The sequence below is a fragment of the Protomyctophum parallelum genome (assembly GCF_964188405.1).
Source record: "Protomyctophum parallelum genome assembly, chromosome: 9".
Taxonomy (NCBI): domain Eukaryota; kingdom Metazoa; phylum Chordata; class Actinopteri; order Myctophiformes; family Myctophidae; genus Protomyctophum; species Protomyctophum parallelum.
The window spans coordinates 44,595,945-44,622,610 of record NC_139706.1 but is presented as its reverse complement, the minus strand read 5'-3'; the positions used below and the strand labels follow the sequence as shown (position 1 = coordinate 44,622,610).

Here is a 26,666-nt window from a genome sequence, read left to right as displayed (position 1 = left end):
GTATGCTGTACAGTGGAAACACATTTAAAGGTTTGGCTTGGTTTGAATCCACACAGTTAAAATCCTGAGTGTAAATCTAGCTCTTGAGTGTGTCCAAATGGAACCAAATGGACCTGAACCCGATGGCCCTCTCTCAGCTCTCTGATTGACTCTTTTATTTTGTTTTAGTCCCAGGGATCACCGGCATCCTATTGGTTCTCATCCTCTTCCTGATGTTCACAGCCTCCTCCCACTGCGTACGGTAGGTCACATGATCACCAGTATATGAGACTCTTCTTCCATGGACATACATTACCCATGATGCTCTTCTTGGTTCCCATGATCCTCTTCTTCCCGCTAACATTGAGCTAAAGCTACCTAATGTAAACGGTATGGCTGTGGGAAGGCACATGTCACTTCCTCCAAGCCAAAGGGAGCACAGGGTAGCCAATGGAAAGGATGGTCCATGGTTTGATCATATATATACAAGATGTCTAAACACATACTATATATATTTGCTGAATAGGATTTATTTATGCGTGATTCCCAGGAATTGCCCAGGAATTGTGATGCCCAGTTTTTCACAATCCCAGAAAAGGATTGTGAAAAACTGATTTGGTCCACATTACTGCATCGGGAGCGGGGTCCCTCGGGACCCAACACAAATGTTGCGTGAACTGGCGTTTAAAAAAAATACTTGGACTGGAATGGATTTGGAAATAAAATAATAACTAGAACTGCACTCTGTCGAGTGCATACTTGCTTGTTGCACACTAGTAGGCCATAAATGCCCTACTGGTGCGCAAGCAGAGCGTGCAAGTACTTTCGACCGCTGTAAACTGTTAAATCTCAGTATCTCTGTGAAGGAACGTTTGAAATGTATAATCATTGTAACTATTTGTTACCTACAGTACCTACTTTATGCATATAAACACCTAGTATTATTAAGTATGGTTCAAGTTTCTATCTATATAAGAAATACAGTTTTATCGATGTAGATATATTCTAGATCCTGAAACATAATGTTGTATTACTTACGTCATCATTGAGAGCAGTTATAAAATAGCAAATTGTGCCTGATCTGACTGATATACTATATAGAGTATGTAGTTGTAAGTTGATTAGCGGTATACTGTGGTTACTTTGCGCCAAAAACCGTGACAGCCAACCCGCCATTTTACGCTTATGCAAGAAAACAGCAAATCTGTGCCTGGTTTGCTGGGACCAGATTACATAAATGACCATATTTCTTACGTCATCATTGAGAGCTAGTCATACATATACACACCACGTACTCTGGTCCCAGCAGATCAGGCACAATTTGCTATTTTATTTTTACTGATTATGTATATAGTATACGTATGACTAGCTCTCAATGATGACGTAAGACATACGGATACATATACATATACTATATGGAGTATGTAGTTGTAAGTTGATTAGCGGTATACTGTGGTTACTTTGCGCCAAAAACCGTGACAGCCAACCCGCCATTTTATGCTTATGCAAGAAAACAGCAAATCAGACTAAAATAAGACCACAAAGTTTTATTCAAAAGGAAAGAACACAACATAGCTGCTCCATGTCAGCTCACTCATGTTAAGAGCAGTTTTGTAGCGGGCTTCTAAAAGAAATTAACTGCGGGCGCTCAGAAAACCAGCAGGCACGACTGGGAGCGGGATTATGAACACAGTCTCGCGCAGGGCTCTAATCCATATCACAAGTCAAGATTAGATCATCTCAGATTGCAATCCAACTACTTTTAAGTGTCTGGTTCAGTTTTTTGTGACCCTGGCTGTGTGTGTGTGTGTGTGTGTGTGTGTGTGTGTGTGTGTTAGGGCATTAACCAAACGTAGTCGACTCGAATACCATCAAAATCGATTTATAGTCGATTAGTCGGCGGTAAAATATGATATTTATTCCATCCAATCAAGCATTAAAACATCGTGTTCTGAAACAGCCAGCGAGTGAAGCAAAACAGAGCCGGTGAATGCAGGCCGAGTGGAATAGTACTAAGAGAGTGGCGACACACTTTGATCTCACCGCAAAGCGGGTACCTACGTATGGGCTATAGTTCCAAACATTGGAACTATCCCATTTAATTGAGATAGAATGAGCACTTCCGCATTCCATTGTTACAGTGGGAGTCAACGCGAGTGTCGCCACTCTCTTACTCTAGTACGCTGAATGCCGCTCTGATTGGCCGAAATTAGCTCAGCTGTTTCAAGTCAAAGTTGCAAGTCCACAATGACTCACGGATGGACGCGTTGTGAGCTTGAAAATCTGCTATTTTTGATGCGCAAGACCGTTCTACGGAGCAGCATAGCATGTTACGTTGTTCACATTCACAATGTTTGGAGAGTGGAGACTGGAGCGGGGAGGAGGAGGAGGAGGAATGAACCATGCGATGTTTTTCATACAACCCTAAATGTTCAACAACAAGTTACAACCACAGTTCCTTTGGTTTTTAGAAGGAGCTACAAGCTAGGAGGAGGTTTAGCCCCATATGTTCCCTCTCCCTACGCTCATTCTGTAGCTCCGAGATGAGGTCACACACTGGGCCCCTCCCACCGCGTTTCAGAAACGGCGCAAGTTTCCGCTATTTAAGTTTCTTACCCTGACGCCACGATTAATCCAGACGTGAAGGGGACGTGAAGGGTTTACACTAATTCAACCATAACAACGCCCAAGAAAATCCAACTAGAGATTTGAACCGAGCCTTTACGTCCAGTATTTTGTCAGTCGCTTCCATGTTTATCAAGGAAGTGTGCGTGTGCGCGTGCATGTCGAGTGAACTGAAGTCAGTTGGAAATTTCGACCAGGGGAGGCGCTAAAGCTTTTCAACTTCCTTGATAAACATGGAAGCGACTGACAAAATACGGGACGTAAAGGCTCGGTTCAAATCTCTAGTTGGATTTTCTTGGGCGTTGTTATGATTGAATTAGTGTAAACCCTTCATGTCCCCTTCACGTTTGGATTAATCGTGGCGTCAGGGTAAGAAACTTACATAGCGGAAACTTTCGCCGTTTCTGAAACGCAGTGGGAGGGGCCCAGTGTGTGACCTCATCTCGGAGCTACAGAATGAGCGTAGGGAGAGGGAACATATGGGGCTAGTCTCCAATCTAACTTGTTGAACAAACTACAGTAATAAACTCACCAATAGTAAAAGTATTTACACACTGTAGTTGTCCCCATTGAGCGTATGAGCCTATGAGGCATATCGCATTATGCTTTTCCCAAAGAAAAACTGTTTTGAATGCTGCTAGTGCCACCGCCGATCCGCGGACGGCAAAACCCACGTAGGCTACAGTAGGCTTGCATATGATATGAAAACAATCAGCCAGGAATGGATTAGTACTGAAGTTGGCGAATTACCAACAGAACAACCGAGCTCACAGCTGCATCCCTGCATGTCTGCTGTAGAAAGAATATATATTAAAATTAATATTAGCGAATAATCGGATGTCAATTAACAGTGTCGAATAGTGTTTTGCTAGTCGACTATTCGATTATTATGTTAATGCCCTAGTGTGTGTGTGTGTGTGTGTGTGTGTGTCGAGCGCGCGCGGGTCTATGTGTGTGCTAATAGATGTCTCTTAGAGAGCAAATCCTCCCTGAGTGCCTCACTCACAACTCTGTCATTACCCAGGTCATAGTGGGTCAACAACTGTGTGTGTGTGTGTGTGTGTGTGTGTGTGTGTGTGTGTGTGTGTGTGTGTGTGTGTGTGTGTGTGTGTGTGTGTGTGTGTGTGTGTGTGTGTGTGTGCGTGCGTGCGTGCGTGCGTGCGTGCGTGCGTGCGTGCGTGCGTGCGTGCGTGCGTGCGTGCGTGCGTGCGTGCCACAAATATACACCTGTCTCTGCAATATTGTCGGGGAGGTGTCTCTGTCACTCATATTTCATACAGTCTGTTTCTAGTCACTAATTGGGCAGCAGTAACATTAGCGTTTTCTCGCAGTCAGTTGATTCTTCATATCCATATGAGTGAAACCGCTGGGTTCTTATATGAGGCCATCTAAGATCCCCCTATGGTGATTATAATACAAATAAAATTGTACACAAATCCGTGGAATAGCGCCCTCTAGCGGTATTGACGTCAAACTTTGGTGCTCTATATCTATACCTTAGGTGGGGTTGCCAAAAGGGCCTTTCTGTGTGAACGTAGCATGTTCTCCCTGTGTCTCCTAGTGTCTCCCCCTCACAACTCTGTCATTACACAGGTCATAGTGGGTCAACAACTCTGTGTGTGTGTGTGTTTGTGTGTGTGTGTGTGTGTGTGTGTGTGTGTGTGTGTGTGTGTGTGTGTGTGTGTGTGTGTGTGTGTGTGTGTGTGTGTGTGTGTGTGTGGTGTAGTGTAGTGTACATGATACTTTACTAAGGCTGTGTTGTGTTGGGTCCAACGTAATGTGGTCTGTACTTCATGGAGAGAACAACAGTGAACAGCGGGACGACGGGGGAGTAGGGGAGACTGGACTACTAGGGGAGATGAGGAGGGGGTGATAGATAGTGTGTTTGTGATGGGGGTCATCGTGTCTATTGACCCCTTTAATACTGATGGCCCTGGGGCACTGGACCTGAACAAACTGTAGTGTGTGTGTGTGTGTGTGTGTGTGTGTGTGTGTGTGTGTGTGTGTGTGTGTGTGTGTGTGTGTGTGTGTGTGTGTGTGTGTGTGTGTGTGTGTGTGTGTGTGTGTGTGTGTCTCTCTCTCTCTCTCTCTCTTGCTTGTTTTGTTGTTTTCATAAATTATCACCCGTGGCGTGCAACATGCCCCAGTTGTTGTTGGACAGACCGCAGCCATTGTTTCAGTTCAAAAGCACTTTTAATTTCCATGTAAGCCACAAACTGCTTACCGTTGCCTCTTGGTGTATCAAGTGGCATGTACATGTAGCCACAAGGAAACACTTAAACAAGATGGAAGGCAGATAAAAGACCTGTCGTGACAGAGGCTCTCTCTCTCTCTCTCTCTCTGAATGTGTGAGGGTGAGGGATTATTCTGTGTGCTTCGATTAACTCCATGCACAGCCGATGTGTAGTCACATCTAACTCTGGGTGTGACTCAGGCTTCAATCAGCCACCCCCATCCCACATATATTGTATACTTCGCTGTATATGAGTGTCACGCGGAAGTTTTCCTACAGTAACATTAAGTGTGTTTCATAAATATTTAACCAATGAAAAGTATAGTATAGTAAAGACCTTGTGACTAAATAATAACTCGGTTATTGCCCTGATGAAGACGAAACTGTCACGCTACAGTCCTTGGTCCTTGAACTTTGACTGTCCTGACTATTTAAGATAGGTTTCTGTCATTTCAGTGTGTTCTGTATTTGTCATGTGTTAATGTTCTGGTTGGTTTTGGTTTTCTGTTACTCTGTTGTTGCCTTGGTTTTGTGTATCTCATTGTGTAGTATTGGACCTAGTGTTTCCTGTCTGCCTAGTTACTGTTTACCTGCCTTGTCTAACCTTGTGATTAGTCACTGTCAGTGTTTCCACCGGTGTCCTCTTAGTCCCCCAGCCTATCCCAGCGTTGATTTTGGGTTCACCAATGTCCTGTTAATCCCTGTCTATTTAAGCCCTGTGTTTGCATTGTGTTCTTGTTGGTCCGTCGACCTATGTCGAGTGAGTCTATGTATTTATCTGAACATCTTATCTTTCATCTATGCTTTGCCCTGATTTGGAAGAACATTGGTTTAGTTTAATAAACACTTTGAAGTTCATCTGTTCTGCATCCAGTGGGTCCTCCTTCCATACTCATTCTTGACAGAAACATGTTGGCTTTTATGGAATAAACTTCCTCTCCTAGTCTTAAATTATATATATAATTATATATTTCCATTGATCCTAGAAGCACCATACACATTCAAGACGTGTTTAATCTCCTGTGAGCACCCGGTTGGCCTCTGGGTTTTTCCTTTGCAAATAATAACTACGTTGGATACAATTTCTTGAAAAATTAATTCAGACATGCAGCCATGATATGATATCTCCCTCTTTTCAACATTCTGCATTCATTGACTTAAAGAGATAATTCTAGAATAAGGAATCGTGAGGTGAAGCAATGTCATTTTGATCATTCATTTAGTTTGTGTGTGTGTGTGTGTGTGTGTGTGTGTGTGTGTGTGTGTGTGTGTGTGTGTGTGTGTGTGTGTGTGTGTGTCCAATGTTGCGTTTGCAGGGTGTCCAATTACGAGGTCTTCTGGTACACACACAACCTCTTCATCGTCTTCTACATCATCCTCGTGTTCCACATGGTCGGGTACGGTGGGATCCCATCCGTTTCTTCCTCGATCTCAAAATGACATCCATGGGTACCTATGGGTATCTATGTTAGACACACCCACAGACACACCCCCAGATTCTCAGCCACACCCACAGGTTTATTGTGGAGTGTGGAGTAGCTATTCAACCACCAGGTGGCGTCGGCCCATGATGAGCAGAGCTGCATGCACTGAGTCTTAATAGCTTCTAGCAATATGCAGTGGTGGAAAAAGTATCACATTCTGTACTGTATCAATACTGCAATAATGAAATACATTGAAATACATACTGTTACAAGTAACATTTATTTGAGTAAGCGGTTAGGGTCCATTTGGTTCCATTTCTACACTCTAAAGTTAAATTATCATTGATGTTACAATATAAATATTGGGGGTCCCAGAGACGAGAGAGATGGATAAATGCCATTAAATGGGGGTCCATACTCCATAGACTAATGCATGTCAAACTGGGGGTCCTTGAAATTGAGAGGACCCCCTGTTCTGTGGACCCCCTGTTCTGAGAGGACCCCCTGTTCTGTGGACCCCCTGTTCTGTGGACCCCCTGTTCTGAGAGGACCCCCTGTTCTGTGGACCCCCTGTTTTGAGAGGACCCCCTGTTCTGAGGACCCCCAAAGTAATCATATTTGAACTGGGGATCCCCCACCCAGACAAGCAACAGAATGGTTCCACAGATAAATATTGTGAAAATAGCCAATCTACAAGCTCGTTGTGAACTTGTAGATCGGCTATTTTCACCAGTTTGACCAGTTTTTATAGCATGGTTTGCTGATTACTTTTGATGCAGTAATGGTATTTTTTCTTTTAGAGCCTTTGAGGCATTATAAAAGTCTTAAAAGTCCTTAAATTGTCACTTCACTGTCATCTGGGGTCCCACAGGTTGAGAACGACTGGTATATGAATAGCCTACTCAATTGTGCATTACATGAGGGGCATGAGAAACCGTAAAAACTTTATTGGGACACACACGCTTTATACTGCACAGCTGTGGTCATGTTATACAAAGTCTAGCATGCACAAGTTGCATAATGATGCCATGAGAATACTCCCCCCAGAGGGGGCAGTGCTATAGCCAGACGTTTGTCACTGCTGGAGTGAGGACTTTTAAAGCACTTCTAAGAAATCTAATGTTTAAATTTATGAAAAGGCTGGATGTTAGTGAAAGTCTTTTTACTTTTTTGCTTGAAAAGGAACCTTGTTCATCTCTCTCTCTCTCTTTCTGGACAAACACTGGCCTGGGAGCAGATCTCGTATCTTCACACCTCACCCTGGCATATATTTTGTTTGGTGGGGGGGGCGGGGGATTACGAACTGCCTTGCAAGAAAGACATTGTAAGACTGTATGGGCTTCACTCAAAAACCTGAGTAGACCCCAGAATTGTTTTAAAGAGAAAACAAATACCCCTGGAAAAAGTACTAAAAGTACTACTTTGGTAATTACAAGTAAAAGTTCGTAATGCAACATTTACTTGAGTAAAAGTACAAAAGTAGAAATGACACTTTATGCATAATGTATCATTGCAAATTTTCAAATATATATAATTTTTAGAAAATAGCAGATCTACAAGCTCACAAGCTGGTGTAGCTACGGTATATGGCTAAAGTGTTTGTGATGTGATCAAAAATCTACAAAGTAACTGGGGGTAATGGGGGTCCCTGGCATCTCTTCAAATGGGGGTCCCTGGCATATCTCTTCAAATGGGGGGTCCCTGGCATATCTTTTAAAATGGGGGTCCCTGGCATATCTTTTCAAATGGGGGGTCCCTGGCATATCTTTTCAAATGGGGGTCCTCAGAACAGGGGTTATGATGTAACTAAATACATAATTATATAGGCTCTGGCCTCTGTTCTACTGCCTTACTCCTGATGACATCACAAAACCATTGAAAAAATCCTATTTTGGCATGCATGGTAAACCTATTAATTTAAGTTTTTATATTTAAATGATATTAAGAAAGTCACTCACCATTCCACAGTGGTGGAAAGTAAGTGCATTTACTTAAGTACTGTACAATTTTGAGGCATTTGTACTTTACTTTAGTATTCATGAATTCCAATAATTTTACTTCTACTCCACTACATCTCAGAGGCAAATATTGTATTTGTACGCCAAAAAAATGCATTAACCACTTCCTCAGTATAGTAAGTAGACTATTTGAAAATAGCAGATCTACAAGCTCACAATATGTCGTAAAGCTCCTTTGAATCAATACTACATTGCAGTATTGATACTTTTACTCAAGTAAAACATTTGTACCACTGAAGAATAATTACATTAAATTTGTGTAAAGTTCTACAATAAGCATTAGTGAAAGTCTTTTAACTTTTTTGCTTGAAAAGGAACCTTGCTCATCTCTCTCTCTCTCTTTCTGGACAAACACTGGCCTGGGAGCAGATCTCGTATATTCACACCTCACCCTGGCATATCTATTGTTTGGTGGGGGGGGTTGGGAATTACGAACTGCCTTGCAAGAAAGACATTGTAAGACTGTATGGGCTTCACTCAAAAACCTGAGTAGACCCCAGAATTGTTTTAAAGAGAAAACAAATACCCCTGGAAAAAGTACTAAAAGTACTACTTTGGTAATTACAAGTAAAAGTTCGTAATGCAACATTTACTTGAGTAAAAGTACAAAAGTAGAAATGACACTTTATGCATAATGTATCATTGCAATTTTCAGTCAGGGTGGTGGTCCCCAGGTTGATTTTCAGTCAGGGTGGTGGTCCCCAGGTTAAGTTTCAGTCAGGGTGGTGGTCCCCAGGTTGATTCTCAGTCAGGGTGGTGGTCCCCAGGTTAATTGTCAGTCAGGGTGGTGGTCCCCAGGTTAAGTTTCAGTCAGGGTGGTGGTCCCCAGGTTAAGTTTCAGTCAGGGTGGTGGTCCCCAGGTTGATTCTCAGTCAGGGTGGTGGTCCCCAGGTTGATTCTCAGTCAGGGTGGTGGTCCCCAGGTTGATTTTCAGTCAGGGTGGTGGTCCCCAGGTTGATTCTCAGTCAGGGTGGTGGTCCCCAGGTTAAGTTTCAGTCAGGGTGGTGGTCCCCAGGTTGATTCTCAGTCAGGGTGGTGGTCCCCAGGTTAATTGTCAGTCAGGGTGGTGGTCCCCAGGTTGATTCTCAGTCAGGGTGGTGGTCCCCAGGTTGATTCTCAGTCAGGGTGGTGGTCCCCAGGTTGATTCTCAGTCAGGGTGGTGGTCCCCAGGTTAATTTTCAGTCAGGGTGGTGGTCCCCAGGTTGATTTTCAGTCAGGGTGGTGGTCCCCAGGTTGATTCTCAGTCAGGGTGGTGGTCCCCAGGTTAATTGTCAGTCAGGGTGGTGGTCCCCAGGTTGATTCTCAGTCAGGGTGGTGGTCCCCAGGTTGATTCTCAGTCAGGGTGGTGGTCCCCAGGTTGATTCTCAGTCAGGGTGGTGGTCCCCAGGTTAATTTTCAGTCAGGGTGGTGGTCCCCAGGTTGATTTTCAGTCAGGGTGGTGGTCCCCAGGTTGATTCTCAGTCAGGGTGGTGGTCCCCAGGTTAAGTTTCAGTCAGGGTGGTGGTCCCCAGGTTGATTCTCAGTCAGGGTGGTGGTCCCCAGGTTGATTCTCAGTCAGGGTGGTGGTCCCCAGGTTAAGTTTCAGTCAGGGTGGTGGTCCCCAGGTTGATTCTCAGTCAGGGTGGTGGTCCCCAGGTTGATTCTCAGTCAGGGTGGTGGTCCCCAGGTTGATTTTCAGTCAGGGTGGTGGTCCCCAGGTTGATTCTCAGTCAGGGTGGTGGTCCCCAGGTTAATTTTCAGTCAGGGTGGTGGTCCCCAGGTTGATTTTCAGTCAGGGTGGTGGTCCCCAGGTTGATTCTCAGTCAGGGTGGTGGTCCCCAGGTTAATTGTCAGTCAGGGTGGTGGTCCCCAGGTTGATTCTCAGTCAGGGTGGTGGTCCCCAGGTTAATTTTCAGTCAGGGTGGTGGTCCCCAGGTTGATTTTCAGTCAGGGTGGTGGTCCCCAGGTTGATTCTCAGTCAGGGTGGTGGTCCCCAGGTTAATTGTCAGTCAGGGTGGTGGTCCCCAGGTTGATTCTCAGTCAGGGTGGTGGTCCCCAGGTTAAGTTTCAGTCAGGGTGGTGGTCCCTGGTTCATAATCAGTTGAAAACCCCTGGATTAAACCTTAGACTTGTTTTATTACTCTTAAACAGATACAGGCTTTGAGAAAGCATATTCAAAGAGCCTAGTGACAGTCAGGGGTAAATATAAACTGTTACTGACTTACTCCTGATGACATCACAAAACCATTGAAAAGATCCTATTTTGGCATGCATGGTAAACCTATTAATTTAAGTTTTTATATTTAAATGATATTAAGAAAGTCACTCACCATTCCACAGTGGTGGAAAGTAAGTGCATTTACTTAAGTACTGTACAATTTTGAGGCATTTGTACTTTACTTTAGTATTCATGAATTCCAATACTTTTACTTCTACTCCACTACATCTCAGAGGCAAATATTGTTGCTCTGGCCTCTGTCCTACTGTCCTACTGCCACCTACTGTCCGTTTATTATATTACACAGTGGGTGAAAAAAACACACCCCTTAAGACTAAACCACACCCATCAGAGGTGTGGCTTCCAGAGGTACCCAGGTTCTTTTAAAAACCTATAGGTACCTCTAGGTACTGGCCTGGTACAGACGAAGGGGACAGTACTGTAGGTGTGTGTGTGTGTGTGTGTGTGTCTCTATGTGTGCTTAATAATAAGTGCGATAAGAGTTTATTTTGTGATGAGTGATAGTGAAGCAATCGTGTCAATTATCTGCTCTTTTGTGTAGATAAGCGTGTGTGTGTGTGTGTGTATACAGTATACGTATGTGTGCATATGTAGTGCTATCACAGCATGCTTGTGGTCTAACTTGTGATTACTGCTTCACAGTAGCAGCAAAAGCTACACTTTGTCAGCAAATATTGAAGACGTGCACAGCTGGCCTGCCTAAACGACTAATTAACAACTTAACAGCCCCGCACTGTGCCAGTGACATTACAACACTACACCATAACAAATAAAGAAACAAAACAGTTAATGAAACAATGTCAGAGTTCAGCAGGGGAAAAAAGGACTGCAGTGCAGTTACTTAAGAAGAAGAAGAAGAAGAAGAAGAAGAAGAAAGATATTTGTTCTTACTTATCATGACCACCAAATGATTCTACATCGAATAAATGCATGGAATAAATATCACAGAAGTACTATACAATAGTATTATATTTAAAGACAATTTGTGACAGTCTTCAGAAAGAATGCCAGATATATCATATCTTTTGTCGTTGAAATGAATCACCACTCAAGCATTGTCTATTATTCCGCCATATAGAACTCTTACAGTATGTTCAATTTGATGTTTTGCTGATGTTAACAAGGCCACAAGATCACGTGATCATAGCTGTCATGAGTGATAGCATCATGTATAGGGAACTGTTTGTTAGTGATAGGGTGAGTAAAGGTGGTGGCCATTAGTGGAGGTCCCTGGTGATATTCAGGGTCACAGCTGGCCCAGTTTGTGAGTTATATCCCAAATGGCAATTATTGTTGTGACCACTGTGTCAACACTCAATAAAGGCTTCCATGTTTACTCACCCTATTACTAAGAAACAGTTCTGACCGCCTGCACCGTCCGCTGACCGCTGCTGTCATGGATCACTTGACCTTGTAGTCGTGTGTATGTTGGGCAAAACATCACGTGCTTTACAGCCATGCATTATGTGAACATAAGAGTTATACAATGGAATGATATACCTAGTGTTGATTCCATCATGGCCCATAGCACTTATCCTACCCCCTTAGATAGCATTTCGTTAGACTTAGATAGCATTTGCTAGACTTATAGCATGTTATGTAGACAGCACTATAATTGCATTGTATATAGTCATAGCACGCCATAGTACATATGTATAGCATAGTAGTATAGATATATAGTTTATATGTATAGTCTCATAATATAGATATTCCACTGTTACTTTCTTAGCTTACGCATGTTTCATGATAAATGCTTTTTTGTGATGTATTCCCATGCTTTTTGTTCCTGCTTAATGTAAGTCGCTCTGGATTAAGAGCGTCTGCTAAATGCCTAAATTGTAAATTGTAAATTGTAATTCATTTCAATTCATATATCTACTAGGGATGTCCCGATCACGTTCTCTATTTATATTTTTTATAGAACACTTATGCCATATCATACCAATAGTATACAATATCCAAAATCACAGACATTATCCAGTCTAATATCAAGATAATATGGATATAATATTGATACTAGGGGATGTCTCGATCACATTTCTTTGCTCCCGATCCGATTTCCGATCATTAGAAAATGACGTGATCGGCCCCGATTTCCGACCACGTGATCGGATCGGGACAACCCTAATATCTATACCTTTTATTTCTCTGGCACTGATATTTTGATAGATATTCATATATTGTAAGGTGGTATAATAAATGGTATAATGATGATATAATATAATGAACAGGCTCACTGGAAATACTCTGCTACACCAGTGGGTCTCAAAGTGTGGTCCAGGGACCACATGGTTCCTTTGAGGGGTTACAAATGGCCCGCTACGGGTGTGTAACTCTGAGAGTTTACGAATGGAACCAAATTGACCTGTATGTACTGTGGGTCCACTTGGTTCAATGTGTACAGTCTCAGAGTTATGGGGGTTATGGGGGGAAATTTAAAGGTTTGAGAGAGAATACCGCTGTGCTACACTAAATGGAACAGTGCCTTAATTGGCATCAATAGTAGTCTCGCGTAGCCAGACAACTATTCCGCAATCTCCAAATGCTATATAGAGTCTGTAACTACACCTCCCGAAATCAGAGTAAGGAAGCTGCCATTTCCGTTCACGGAAATATATTTTTAAATATCTTTTAGAGCTTATTTTTTTCATTTCCATTTCTGCTAAGCTATATATATGCTTAGAAGATTTTGATTTATATTAGGATAAATTTGCGCGACTGTAGACGAAACGGAATTGGAGAGGAGGCTGAACTTCCACTTCATATTTGACTCATGATAGAACTTCCGTTGCCCCAGACTGTATGCATTTGGAAATGGCGAGAGGCAACAGACTGGCAATGACTACATCAATGTAACACAGGAAGGAAGGAGGGGGAAGAAAGGCCTATTATGGCTTCTGTGCATAGATCAAACTAATACCAGTAGTAACATTAAAAACACTATATCTCTCTGCTCTCAACAGTGGCGCTCTGAAGTATCAAACCAACGTAGAGACCCACCCCCCTGGCTGCATCACAGCCAATCAGAGCAGCCCTGAGCAACAGGGGGAGGAGCTAGAGCAGGGCTACGACAAACAGACCAACTGCACGGAAGAGGCGCGTTTCCAGTCCCACTCACCCCAGGTCAGAGTGTGTTTGTGTGTGTGTGTGTGTGTGTGTGTGTGTGTGTGTGTGTGTGTGTGTGTGTGTGTGTGTGTGTGTGTGTGTGTGGTGCGTGCGTGCGTGCATGCGAGTGTCACCCAGAGTGTGTGTGTGTGGGTGCGTGCCATATATGGAGGAGGCGATGCTTCCTACCCGTGATCTGTATCCTGAAACACTCAAATAAAGATGTTAAATGTGAGCGTGTGGGGCATATATATGGGAAGATAAATATCCCCACAATCATAGTAGAATGAGAAATAGAGCATGTTCCTTTTTTTCTCGACTTAATACCATTCATAAAATTGGTGTCCTAAAATGTCGTAGTTAGTGGAAGTAATGCAAACGTGTGTGCGTGAATATGGGTGTTAGTGTGTCCCATAATGTGCAACACTGCGCAGAGAGACTGTCAACCTACTGGAAATAACATTGTTTACAATACATTGTCAGAACAGTGTGCGTGCGTGCGTGCATGTGTGTCTTTGAAGGTGTGTGTGTGTGGTGAGTAATGGTGTAGGAGGGAGTTGTCTCAGTTTATGTAAAGGTTTGTAGCTCGTAGAGAGGGGCGTCGGTCCGTGCACTACATCAAGGCCTGCAGTGCATGCGCGTGCGCCGTGCGTGTGTGTGTGTGTGTGTGTGCACATGCTTCAGTGTGCGCGGTTGAGTACGTGTTTGCACATGGTTGTTAAGTGACGGAGCGGTTCCATAAAATCCCCCTTAAACCTGCCTGTATTCCCCAGGCTCTGCTGGAGCTGTGAGCAATTAGCTCAGACCCAGTGCCTGCCAGAATGTACAACGCACCCACTACCTGCTTGTGCTTCTTAAAGTGGGGGTTCAGGGACCCCCAGGGTTCCTTGAGGTGGTTCCACAGGGACCCCTTACAGGTCTGTAACTCTGAGAGTGTACAAAATGGAACCAACCATTTGGTACACTCTCAGGCCTATTCCCACCAGGGTTAAACCCAATTCAGTTATTTTTGTCCACCTAATATTGAACCAGTTCAAATTGTTTTCACTGAAAATGAATTGGTTCAGAACCCTAAAAGTTGTTTCGGAACTGGAACAGTTCTAGAATCACATTTATTTTGGTGTAAAATGTGCCTCGGAGTCATGGGGGTCCTTGAAAATAAATAAATGAAAACAATCTGCACACCATTTTCTGCTCCCAGAACTTTCTTTACTTAAAGTGGTAACGTTTCGAGCCGTAGCCTTTCTTCAGACCTTCACATGAGATGTGAAGGGATTGTTTTAATTGATTTGCTTGTGACTTTGTTTAATCCAGCTACCAGTGCCTAGTAGGCACTTGGATGTGCGTGTTCTTTTTTGGCTGTTGTTTTCAGCCTCTTTTACCACTTTATGGTCCTTGAAAATAAAACAAAACGTTTGAGAACCACCGTGCTCTACCCCATCCAGCACCTGTGGGATCTAGAACACACAGTATCTGTAAACTCTAGAATACACAGTATACCTGCTAGAATAGAACAGAATGAGCTACCATAGAGGCAGTCTGAACTAACGATCCATGCTTAATTCTTGTAAAAACCAGCTGATGCTCTTGTGCCACTCAGTGTCATAGTGATACTTTTTTAGTGATAGGTTTTCTCAAGCAGTGTCGCTTGAGAAAACAAAAACATGTTTTTTGCATATATGTCAATGAGCTGAGTCTGAGAGATACTAACTCATTGTCTGTTTTGACCACTAAATGTAATCGACTTTTGTCTTTAAATTGTATCGCTTTTTGAGTTTCTTTTAACTATGCATTTTTTGTACTAGGTCTATATGAACCGAATTTCCAATTCGGTTAAATTTTTGTTTTTAAATGTGCTATACAAATAATGGTGACTTGACTTGTCAGAAGCGCTCTGGGTTCGATACCAAGCACCGCCATCTCAGGAGTCAGTGTATGTCGTGAATTAAGTACTGGGAGCTGATCGTAGGTGTGCTGCTACACCTCAGCAATCCATCTCACTGGTCAAGCACATTTTAAGGTGGATAGATGCTCTAGTAGTTGCTCGTCTGAACAATAAAACAATAATAAACTACGGCGGTGTGTGTGTGTGTTCTACAGACATGGCTGTGGGTTTCAGGCCCTCTGTGCCTCTACTGCGCTGAACGCTTTTTCCGCTACATCCGGAGCGGTGACCCCGTTACCATAGTGACCGTCGTCAGGCACCCATGTGATGTCATCGAGGTGCGCATGCTGAAGAGAGACTTTAAGGCTCGCCCAGGGCAGGTGAGGTTGAACATTTTGGCCTGTTTGAGCGACGCCAACCGCTCCAACATGGTACTTTGTGTGTCTGCTACCGACATGGACATAGCACTATAACGTAGACATGCATAGTTCCATTATATAGATATTCCACTGTTACGTTCTTAGCTTACGTATGATTCATGATAACTACTTTTTATGTATGTGATGTATTGCCATGCTTTTTGTTCATGCTTCATGTAAATCGCTCTGGATTAAGAGCGTCTGCTAAATGCCTAAATTGTAAATTGACTAATAGACATATACCCGTACGCAGTTCAAATATAAAATATGGTTATTTTTGGGGGGTCCCCAGTTCAAATATGGTTATTTTGGGGGGTCCCCAGTTCAAATATGATTATTTTGGGGGGTCCCCAGTTCAAATATGGTTATTTTGGGGGGTCCCCAGTTAAAATATGGCTATTTTGGGGGGTCCCCAGTTCAAATATGATTATTGGGGAGTCATAGTCTGAAAAGGTTGAGAACAATTGCAGTATAGGAAGAGCGGCGATCTCGGAGCTCCAGCGCTGTATATACGAATCCATAGAGCGTTGCCCTGGGTGCAGCCATCACTACACCTGGCCCTGGGTGCAGCCATCACTACACCTGGCCAACAGGCCACTGCTTCATGTGTCCTGTTGGCCAGGTGTAGCTAATCAGTGCTAATGACACATGGTTGCACCCAGGGCAACGCTCTATGGCTTCGAACACACATAAAGAACAACTGTGCTGTGCTCTGCCTGTGTTTCATGGCCGCCCCAATGCTTTTCCAATGGAAATCACGTGGTTTGACCAAACACTTGTGTTTGATTGCCCCCTCCCCCCATCACACACAACTGTTTGGTCAAGCCACGTGACTTCCATTGGAAAAGCATTGAGGCGGCCATAAAACACGGACAGCACAGAGCATGATTGTTGTTGGATATGTGTGTACGAAGCCTATTGATTCGTCTATACAGCGATGGAGCTGTCTCTTTCTCAACTCATGCTGTCCTCTGTCTGTCTGTCTGTCTGTCTGTCTGTCTGTCTGTCTGTCTGTCTGTCTGTCTGTCTGTCTGTCTGTCTGTCTGTCTGTCTGTCTGTCTGTCTGTCTGTCTGTCTGTCCTGTGTGTCAGTATGTAGTCCTGAATTGTCCAGGTGTGTCCTCCCTTGAGAACCATCCCTTCACGCTCACTACGGTAAAAATGAAAAACTTTTATGTGACGCTCACTCGCTCTCTATATGCATTCTTCACTCATGAGCCAATGCACGCACGCACGCACACACACAGACACACACACACACACACACACACACACACACGCACACACACACACACACACACACACAGAGAGAGAGAGAGGCATGCCTCACGTGTTCTTACAGTATCTAGAACTTTTTCTCCCCGCTGGCAAAGAACATGTAGTCCCCCCCACCCCCGGTTGGATTGACAGCTGAGCCCTCCAGTCACAGTTTGTTCTAGGGTTGTTTTGTTAGAGTTAGAGCTGTCATGGTGTTCTTTTGGTGCATTTTATTACTCAGCCAGTGTTGGGAGAAGTACTCCCATTTTTCTAGATAGAGGTCGTTAACAGACTAGAGTTAACAAGTAGGCCTACCTAAAGAAAAAGTAGATCTGCAAGCTAACAACACGTCTCAATGCGAGGCGCTGTGAGCTTGTATATCTGCTATTGTTAAATAGACAAGGTATACAATTGGGCTCAAGTGGTTTTCGAGTAAAAAGTACAATATTTTCCTCTGTTATGTAGTGGAGTGGAAGTATAAATGATCGGAAAAATGGAAATACTCCAGTAAAGTAAAAGTACCTAAAAATCTCTCTTACATAAATACATGGGCCCTCATTTATCAACCGTGCGTACGCCAAAATATGGGTGCACGCCGAAATTACCGACATTTTCGGCATTTAACATTTCCGCCAAAGCTTGAAATTGAACTTGACAAAGTTCAAAACTCACGTCGGGAGCTGTCGTACGTTTTGTCCTCACCTGTTTTTCTGTCGTAGAACAGCGGAGCGGCATTGTTTGACCAGCTGAGAGGCTGTCACAGGCATCTAAACATATGTTTTCACTCCTAAAATGTATAAAACTAATAATAGCCTACATGTGAGAAATATATATTTTGTAAAAGCATGTCATATGAAATTGGTAGGATATTATCATATTAAGTGTGCAAGCTTATTAAAATCGCGCAATTAAAAACAATGCTGCAAGTCATGCTTAAGCCATTTAAACAGTGTTTTGCATGAGTGCATACCGGTAGCCCCCCCCCCCCCCCCCCCCCCCCCCATGACATATCGAGGAGCAGGGGAGGCAGCTAGGGAAGCGAAGCAAGAGGAGAAACAGACATTTTTCTTCCTGTAACCATGGTTTCAAAATCGTAATGCCGTTGTTCCTGTCGCAAAAACGAGGGCGAGGCTTGATTTCATAGGGCGTGCCAGATAGATTTCAGCCGTCACATTTATTAACGTCGGAACGAAATTAAGGAAGGTTCAGCTGTTTGCGATCACTTTATAAATGCTGGCGACGTGGGTGTACTACGAAACCTACCCTCGAATCTGTGGCAGATTTTACACTCAATTGATAAATGAGGGCCATGGTCTCTGTCGGGTGGAAAGCTCATACTTTTCAGGATTCCAATTAAAACAAATCTAAAGTAGCATATTATCTACACGTCACGTCTTGCTACGCTTTATGTTTTTGTGTGACGCTGTAGTCATGATCAAGTAGGCCGTTCATTTACGAGAAAACACGAAAACGTTAAAACATGGAGATAAGAGATTACTTTCCGGTGCATTGTGTTCAGCGCTGCACAAACAAAGCATGTAACCTTATAGGAACGATTGTTCTGAAGACGCAGGAATGCTACTTTCTCTCCATTAAAATTTACAACACACACACACACACACACACACACACAGCCTTCCTGTTGGCAGACAGTGTTACTAGCCTCAGGGGTCTGTCTGCTCCTTGTCAGCACCATTTTCTGGTCTGTGCGTGTGTGTGTGTGTGTGTGTGTGTGTGTGTGTGTGACTGTGTGTGTTTGTGTGAGTGCGTGCGTGTGAGAGTGCATGAGTGCGTGCGTGTGTGTGTGTGTGTGTGTGTGTGTGTGTGTGTGTGTGTGTGTGTGTGTGTTGCATGAAACACCCATGCAGTGGTGTACAGAATTGCATTGTGTGTGTGTGTGTAATTTTTCTTCGTGTTCACTGGTGTTCTGACTCATTTTGTGTACTCTGTAAATTTCAGTGTCCCGCAGAGAAGAAAGAGACATTTGGCATTCACCTCAGAGTGGTGGGAGACTGGACCAGTGAGTACACGCACGCACGCACACACACACACACACACACACACACACACACACACACACACACACACACACACACACACACACACACACACACACACAGCTGACGGAATGAATGAAGTATTTTTACGACCCCCCCATCCTCTTATCCTCTTGGGGGGAGTACCCATTCCAAAGGGCCGCATTGTGTGTGTGTGTGTGTGTGTGTGTGTGTGTGTGTGTGTGTGTGTGTGTGTGTGTGTGTGTGTGTGTGTGTGTGTGTGTGTGTGTGTGTGTGTGTGTGTGTGTGTGTGTGTGTGTGTGTGTGTGTGTGTGTGTGTTTTCCTGCACATGTATCATCTACATCTGGTCACGTGTTTGCGGGGGCTTTGGTAGCCTCGGGGGGCCTACCATGATGACTCCCACCATGACTCCCACCGCTGTGCTGACATGGGTGTGTGTGTGTGTGTGTGTGTGTGTGTGTGTGTGTGTGTGTGTGTGTGTGTGGGATAAGCCGACTTCCCATCGGGGATGTGTTAGTTACTTCTTTGTTCCCTTGTCTATGGGAAGATGTTAGACTCCAGGCTTTTAATGTGGTTAATTTATTTTTCCTTTTTCGTACTTCATGACTCTGAACCACCTCCAATCTTTTGTCAGCGGCCCTTCCATACGGTCAAAACAAAGACAGGTTAACAGTTGACCCAGTGCAGCGGTTCACAGTTGACCCAGTGCAGCGGTTAACAGTTGACCCAGTGCAGCGGTTCACAGTTGACCCAGTGCAGCGGTTCACAGTTGACCCAGTGCAGCGGTTCACAGTTGACCCAGTGCAGCGGTTCACAGTTGACCCAGTGCAGCGGTTCACAGTTGACCCAGTGCAGCGGTTCACAGTTGACCCAGTGCAGCGGTTCACAGTTGACCCAGTGCAGCGGTTAACAGTTGACCCAGTGCAGCGGTTCACAGTTGACCCAGTGCAGCGGTTCACAGTTGACCCAGTGCAGTGGTTCACAGTTGACCCAGTGCAGCGGTTCACAGTTGACCCAGTGCAGCGCTTAACAGTTGACCCAGTGCAGCGGTTCACAGTTGACCCAGTGCAGTGGTTCACAGTTGACCCAGTGCAGCGGTTCACAGTTGACCCAGTGCAGCGCTTAACAGTTGACCCAGTGCAGCGGTTCACAGTTGACCCAGTGCAGCGGCTCACAGTTGACCCAGTGCAGTGGTTCACAGTTGACCCAGTGCAGCGGTTCACAGTTGACCCAGTGCAGTGGTTAACAGTTGACCCAGTGCAGTGGTTCACAGTTGACCCAGTGCAGTGGTTAACAGTTGACCCAGTGCAGTGGTTCACAGTTGACCCAGTGCAGCGGTTCACAGTTGACCCAGTGCAGTGGTTAACAGTTGACCCAGTGCAGCGGTTCACAGTTGACCCAGTGCAGTGGTTCACAGTTGACCCAGTGCAGCGGTTCACAGTTGACCCAGTGCAGCGGTTCACAGTTGACCCAGTGCAGCGGTTAACAGTTGACCCAGTGCAGCGGTTCACAGTTGACCCAGTGCAGTGGTTCACAGTTGACCCAGTGCAGCGGTTCACAGTTGACCCAGTGCAGTGGTTCACAGTTGACCCAGTGCAGTGGTTCACAGTTGACCCAGTGCAGCGGTTCACAGTTGACCCAGTGCAGTGGTTCACAGTTGACCCAGTGCAGCGGTTAACAGTTGACCCAGTGCAGCGGTTCACAGTTGACCCAGTGCAGTGGTTCACAGTTGACCCAGTGCAGCGGTTCACAGTTGACCCAGTGCAGCGCTTAACAGTTGACCCAGTGCAGCGGTTCACAGTTGACCCAGTGCAGCGGCTCACAGTTGACCCAGTGCAGTGGTTCACAGTTGACCCAGTGCAGCGGTTCACAGTTGACCCAGTGCAGCGGTTCACAGTTGACCCAGTGCAGTGCACAGTTGACCCAGTGCAGTGGTTCACAGTTGACCCAGTGCAGCGGTTCACAGTTGACCCAGTGCAGCGGTTAACAGTTGACCCAGTGCAGCGGCTCAAAGTTGACCCAGTGCAGCGGCTCACAGTTGACCCAGTGCAGCGGTTCACAGTTGACCCAGTGCAGCGGTTCACAGTTGACCCAGTGCAGCGGTTCACAGTTGACCCAGTGCAGCGGTTCACAGTTGACCCAGTGCAGCGGTTCACAGTTGACCCAGTGCAGCGGCTCACAGTTGACCCAGTGCAGCGGCTCACAGTTGACCCAGTGCAGCGGTTCACAGTTGACCCAGTGCAGCGGTTCACAGTTGACCCAGTGCAGCGGTTCACAGTTGACCCAGTGCAGCGGTTCACAGTTGACCCAGTGCAGCGGTTCACAGTTGACCCAGTGCAGCGGCTCACAGTTGACCCAGTGCAGCGGTTCACAGTTGACCCAGTGCAGCGGTTCACAGTTGACCCAGTGCAGCGGTTCACAGTTGACCCAGTGCAGCGGTTCACAGTTGACCCAGTGCAGCGGTTCACAGTTGACCCAGTGCAGCGGTTAACAGTTGACCCAGTGCAGCGGCTCACAGTTGACCCAGTGCAGCGGTTAACAGTTGACCCAGTGCAGCGGCTCACAGTTGACCCAGTGCAGCGGTTCACAGTTGACCCAGTGCAGTGGTTCACAGTTGACCCAGTGCAGCGGTTCACAGTTGACCCAGTGCAGCGGTTCACAGTTGACCCAGTGCAGCGGTTCACAGTTGACCCAGTGCAGCGGTTCACAGTTGACCCAGTGCAGTGGTTCACAGTTGACCCAGTGCAGCGGCTCACAGTTGACCCAGTGCAGCGGCTCACAGTTGACCCAGTGCAGCGGTTCACAGTTGACCCAGTGCAGCGGTTCACAGTTGACCCAGTGCAGTGGTTCACAGTTGACCCAGTGCAGCGGCTCACAGTTGACCCAGTGCAGCGGCTCACAGTTGACCCAGTGCAGCGGTTCACAGTTGACCCAGTGCAGTGGTTAACAGTTGACCCAGTGCAGTGGTTAACAGTTGACCCAGTGCAGCGGCTCACAGTTGACCCAGTGCAGCGGTTCACAGTTGACCCAGTGCAGTGGTTCACAGTTGACCCAGTGCAGCGGTTCACAGTTGACCCAGTGCAGCGGTTCACAGTTGACCCAGTGCAGCGGTTCACAGTTGACCCAGTGCAGCGGTTCACAGTTGACCCAGTGCAGTGGTTCACAGTTGACCCAGTGCAGTGGTTCACAGTTGACCCAGTGCAGTGGTTCACAGTTGACCCAGTGCAGCGGTTCACAGTTGACCCAGTGCAGCGGTTAACAGTTGACCCAGTGCAGTGGTTCACAGTTGACCCAGTGCAGTGGTTCACAGTTGACCCAGTGCAGCGGCTCACAGTTGACCCAGTGCAGTGGTTCACAGTTGACCCAGTGCAGTGGTTCACAGTTGACCCAGTGCAGTGGTTCACAGTTGACCCAGTGCAGTGGTTCACAGTTGACCCAGTGCAGCGGCTCACAGTTGACCCAGTGCAGCGGCTCACAGTTGACCCAGTGCAGTGGTTCACAGTTGACCCAGTGCAGCGGCTCACAGTTGACCCAGTGCAGCGGCTCACAGTTGACCCAGTGCAGCGGTTCACAGTTGACCCAGTGCAGCGGTTCACAGTTGACCCAGTGCAGCGGCTCACAGTTGACCCAGTGCAGCGGTTCACAGTTGACCCAGTGCAGCGGTTCACAGTTGACCCAGTGCAGCGGTTCACAGTTGACCCAGTGCAGCGGTTCACAGTTGACCCAGTGCAGCGGTTCACAGTTGACCCAGTTCAGCGGTTCACAGTTGACCCAGTGCAGCGGTTCACAGTTGACCCAGTGCAGCGGTTCACAGTTGACCCAGTGCAGCGGCTCACAGTTGACCCAGTGCAGCGGTTCACAGTTGACCCAGTGCAGCGGTTCACAGTTGACCCAGTGCAGCGGTTCACAGTTGACCCAGTGCAGCGGTTCACAGTTGACCCAGTGCAGCGGCTCACAGTTGACCCAGTGCAGCGGTTCCCAACCTCTTCAGGGCCCACTTGAATTTCTCGAAAGTCTGACGACTTTATACCCAGTGGTCCAGTAGCATGTGCTAAAATTCATATTTAGAAAATGTTTCAGATGTCAAATAATTCTGAGATGATGGAATGATGATGGATGGTGATGGTCATGGAAGGGGAACCTTCTGAAAGCTTCATGGGCAAAGATAATCAACTTCAAAATCTCAAAATAGGTCAAAATGACCTCTCAGTCTAGTGCTATACCAGAAACCACGCTGGCTGGCCGCCAGGCTATACTACTCATTTTTTTGTATGCCAACTACGAGATTGTCCGCAGTGATGATGATCCATCCGAGGTTCGGATGTGATTCGTGATTTTTTTTTATCGCATCGGACCCGACATGTTAACGTTTCTGGCGAAATATAAACATTGTGAGCTAATGCTAACATAAGCCTTTCCTTACAACGGCGGTCTCCGAGCCGGGAAACCAGAAATGAAAGTACCCTTATATGGCAAAAATGCTGTGGCAAGGCTTACCTATCCTTACCTACCTAGGCTTACTATCTGAAAACAGTACAGCAAGTATAATAAAGCTAAAAGGATGACACAAAAAGCCTGCTAGCATGAAAGATACTACAGCCGCCAGTCACCACTCACGCCTCGGTGTGCATGAATACACACACACACACACACACACACACACACACACATGCGCACACATGCGCACGCACGCACACATACAGTAGGTCTCACAGTACAGTAAAGGGAAGTGTGTGTTTGTTTTGGCGTTGGCGTGGTGTTCTGTCATCATGACTTCATGTTGCAGGCATGTGGCCATGCAGTTGCTATGAAGACAGGAGTGTCTCTGTCAGGTGGAAACCTCATACTGTATGTCCAAAACTCTACTTTTCAGGATTCAACGATAGCAAAAGTAGCAGATCTACAAGCTCAAAACAATTTGTGCCGTGTTTCGAGCTTGTGGATCTGCTACTTTTGCTGTTAACCCATTCTGGTGGTTTTTTAAGCATTATGTCATGCTTTAGCTATTGAAAAATAGCAGATCTACAATTTCGAAATTGTTTGTGCCATCTGAAAACAACATGTTTTCAGACCCCCATCTGAAAACAAGATGTTTTCAGATGTTTTCAGATGGGGGTCGGACATACAATGACATACAAGGCCAATTCTGGGGGTCCTTGACATGAAATAGTTTGAGAACCACTGACATAGAAACATGGGTTTTTCAGAAAATTTTAAGGCATTTGTAGAAACTTCCTCAGGTCTAAATGGGTTAAAATAGACGATCTACAAGCTCACAATGCATCACAACTTTTGTGTCACCGTAAGGAAAGGAAAGGTACTATGTTTACCCAGGGTAACTGGACTAAGCTCAAGAACTTGTTTACAGCCAGGCCCTGCTCATAGAACATTTCATGGTAGAGGTTCAATGCCTTGTCCAAGGGCACTTCAGCGGTGGTCATTTTAACGTGCCGGTCCGGGGATACGAACTAGCGACCTTTCCGATATCAAGACGGCTCCGCAAACCGTTCGGCCTTTGCTGCTACCGCATGACGAAGTAAAGCCAAAACCGTTTGTTTAAGCGAAGTAATAAAACCATGAAATATGGAGATAAAAGGTTTCTGCCCGACCTTTGTGGTTTGTAGTTACTGTATATCTTCAGCACAGCTGGCGTGTTGCACAGCATGTATATTGTGTTGAATCATTTCTGCATGATATGATCAAAGAACGAACAAAACAGCGCTCAGTTAATTAATACACTGTCTCCTCTCCTCTCTCCCCAGAACGTTTCACCGATTTGCTACTTCCTGATTCACGTATAGCGTCTGAAATCCTTCCCATGGTGCAACAGAGAAGATACCCCAAGTAAGTGTGTACAGACAGACAGACAGACAGACAGACAGACAGACAGACAGACAGACAGACAGACAGACAGACAGAGTAATTGGCTCCTGAGTCAGTGTGAATGTAGGCTTTGATGTTTTTTTTGTGCAGAGAACTCACAATTCAAAGTGTGTGTCTGTATGTGTGTGTGTGTGTGTGTGTGTGTGTGTGTGTGTGTGTGTGTGTGTGTGTGTGTGTGTGTGTGTGTGTGTGTGTGTGTGTGTGTGTGTGTGTGTGTGTGTGTGTGTGTGTGTGTGCGTGCGTGCGTGCGTGCGCGCGCGTGCGTGCGTGCGCGCGCGTGCACGTGCGTGTGTGTGCTCACTCAGTGGCACCATTGACATGATTTCCCATGAAAGCTCAGACTCACAAGGGGTGTTCAGAGGTTGTGACCTCTTGACCTGTGATGTTGTGTTCTTCCTGGTCAGCATTATGGGAGAGAGAGAGAGAGACAGAGAGAGAGAGGTCAAAGAGTTTATTTTATTTGAGGTTCGGCTGTTGTCTTATTCGTGTCCACTGCAAAAATGTGACACATTTAGACAAACTTATTAGTAGAAGCACTAATACGATGATGTGGTTTCATACAAATTCAAAATGTACGGTAAATCTGAAAGGTTGCCAGCATGAAATGCAATGTATTGAATTTCCTATTGACGATAATAGTAACTTCAAGTAAGTAAGAGGCCTGGGCTATGTTGATAACAAACTGTCAGGTGGAAATATTGCATCAAAAGTGAATAAGAAAGTCAATCAAAGAACAAGGTTTTTGACAGTTTTTCCCCCTAACAAAAGCGTTCTAAAGACTCTAGCACTAGCAGGAGCCCTCTTTCAATTCCATTTTGATTATGCTTGCACCTCTCAGTTCACCAACACCACATACGTTTCAGACCTCCCAAAACAAACTGATACGACTCTGCCTAAGGCCCACACCTAATTACAACATGCTTTGCTAGTGTGGGATGGCTCCGTGTAGAAGACTACAGGGTTAAAGGGATTGTGACATTAAAAAAAAGGTTTTGGAATTGTTCTTGTTTTTTTTAGGTTTTCTAATCTCAATTGCACCCAAAAAACATGAACTTTTAACATTCAGTAGATTTTCTGTGATCTGGTGTTTTCTGGCTCAAACAGGTGCTCTGATTTGCCGGCAGTAAGTGATGTAAGACCCTGCAAATCCCATATATGTCAATGGGATTTGCCAGCAGATGTCACTGTTTTCACTGTGTTGCCTGTTTTCATTGTAGCTCAAAAGGCTTCCAAACCCCAAAGAAAACTTCAGACCACAGAAAATCCACTGAATGTTCAAAGTTCAGGTTTTTTGGGTGTAATTGAGGTCAAAAAGAAAAAAGAAAAAGAAAAATAAATGAAATTGAATGTCATAAAACCTTTAAGCAAATATCAATGGGATTGGTATTTAAGATACTCAAAGAGACAGGGATAGTCAAGATTCAATTTATCCCCTGAGCAAGCAGGCAGACTCTATTAGCTCAATGTTAAACAAAGAAAAAAGAAAAGAAAAAACACTTTTACAGGAAACCTGGTTCAAATCCGGAGTAGAAGAGGAAAGTTACCGTAGTTAGTGCATCTTTAACCACTTTAGAAGTCCCTATTTTGGACATGTCAAGTGAA

At 45.3% G+C, this 26,666-nt stretch overlaps 1 protein-coding gene across 2 annotated transcripts in view; it reads left to right on the top strand.

The window, feature by feature from the left end:
- Window positions 1–26,666, top strand: part of nox4 (NADPH oxidase 4) — a 63,062-nt gene that overhangs the window by 19,275 nt on the left and 17,121 nt on the right. For both annotated transcript variants that reach the window (XM_083773690.1, XM_083773691.1), the window contains 7 exons: window positions 169–241; window positions 6,154–6,234; window positions 13,461–13,620; window positions 15,703–15,867; window positions 16,998–17,060; window positions 19,122–19,182; window positions 24,944–25,025. In XM_083773690.1, the coding sequence (XP_083629816.1) occupies window positions 169–241; window positions 6,154–6,234; window positions 13,461–13,620; window positions 15,703–15,867; window positions 16,998–17,060; window positions 19,122–19,182; window positions 24,944–25,025 (685 nt within the window). The remainder of the gene's footprint in view (window positions 1–168; window positions 242–6,153; window positions 6,235–13,460; window positions 13,621–15,702; window positions 15,868–16,997; window positions 17,061–19,121; window positions 19,183–24,943; window positions 25,026–26,666) is intronic.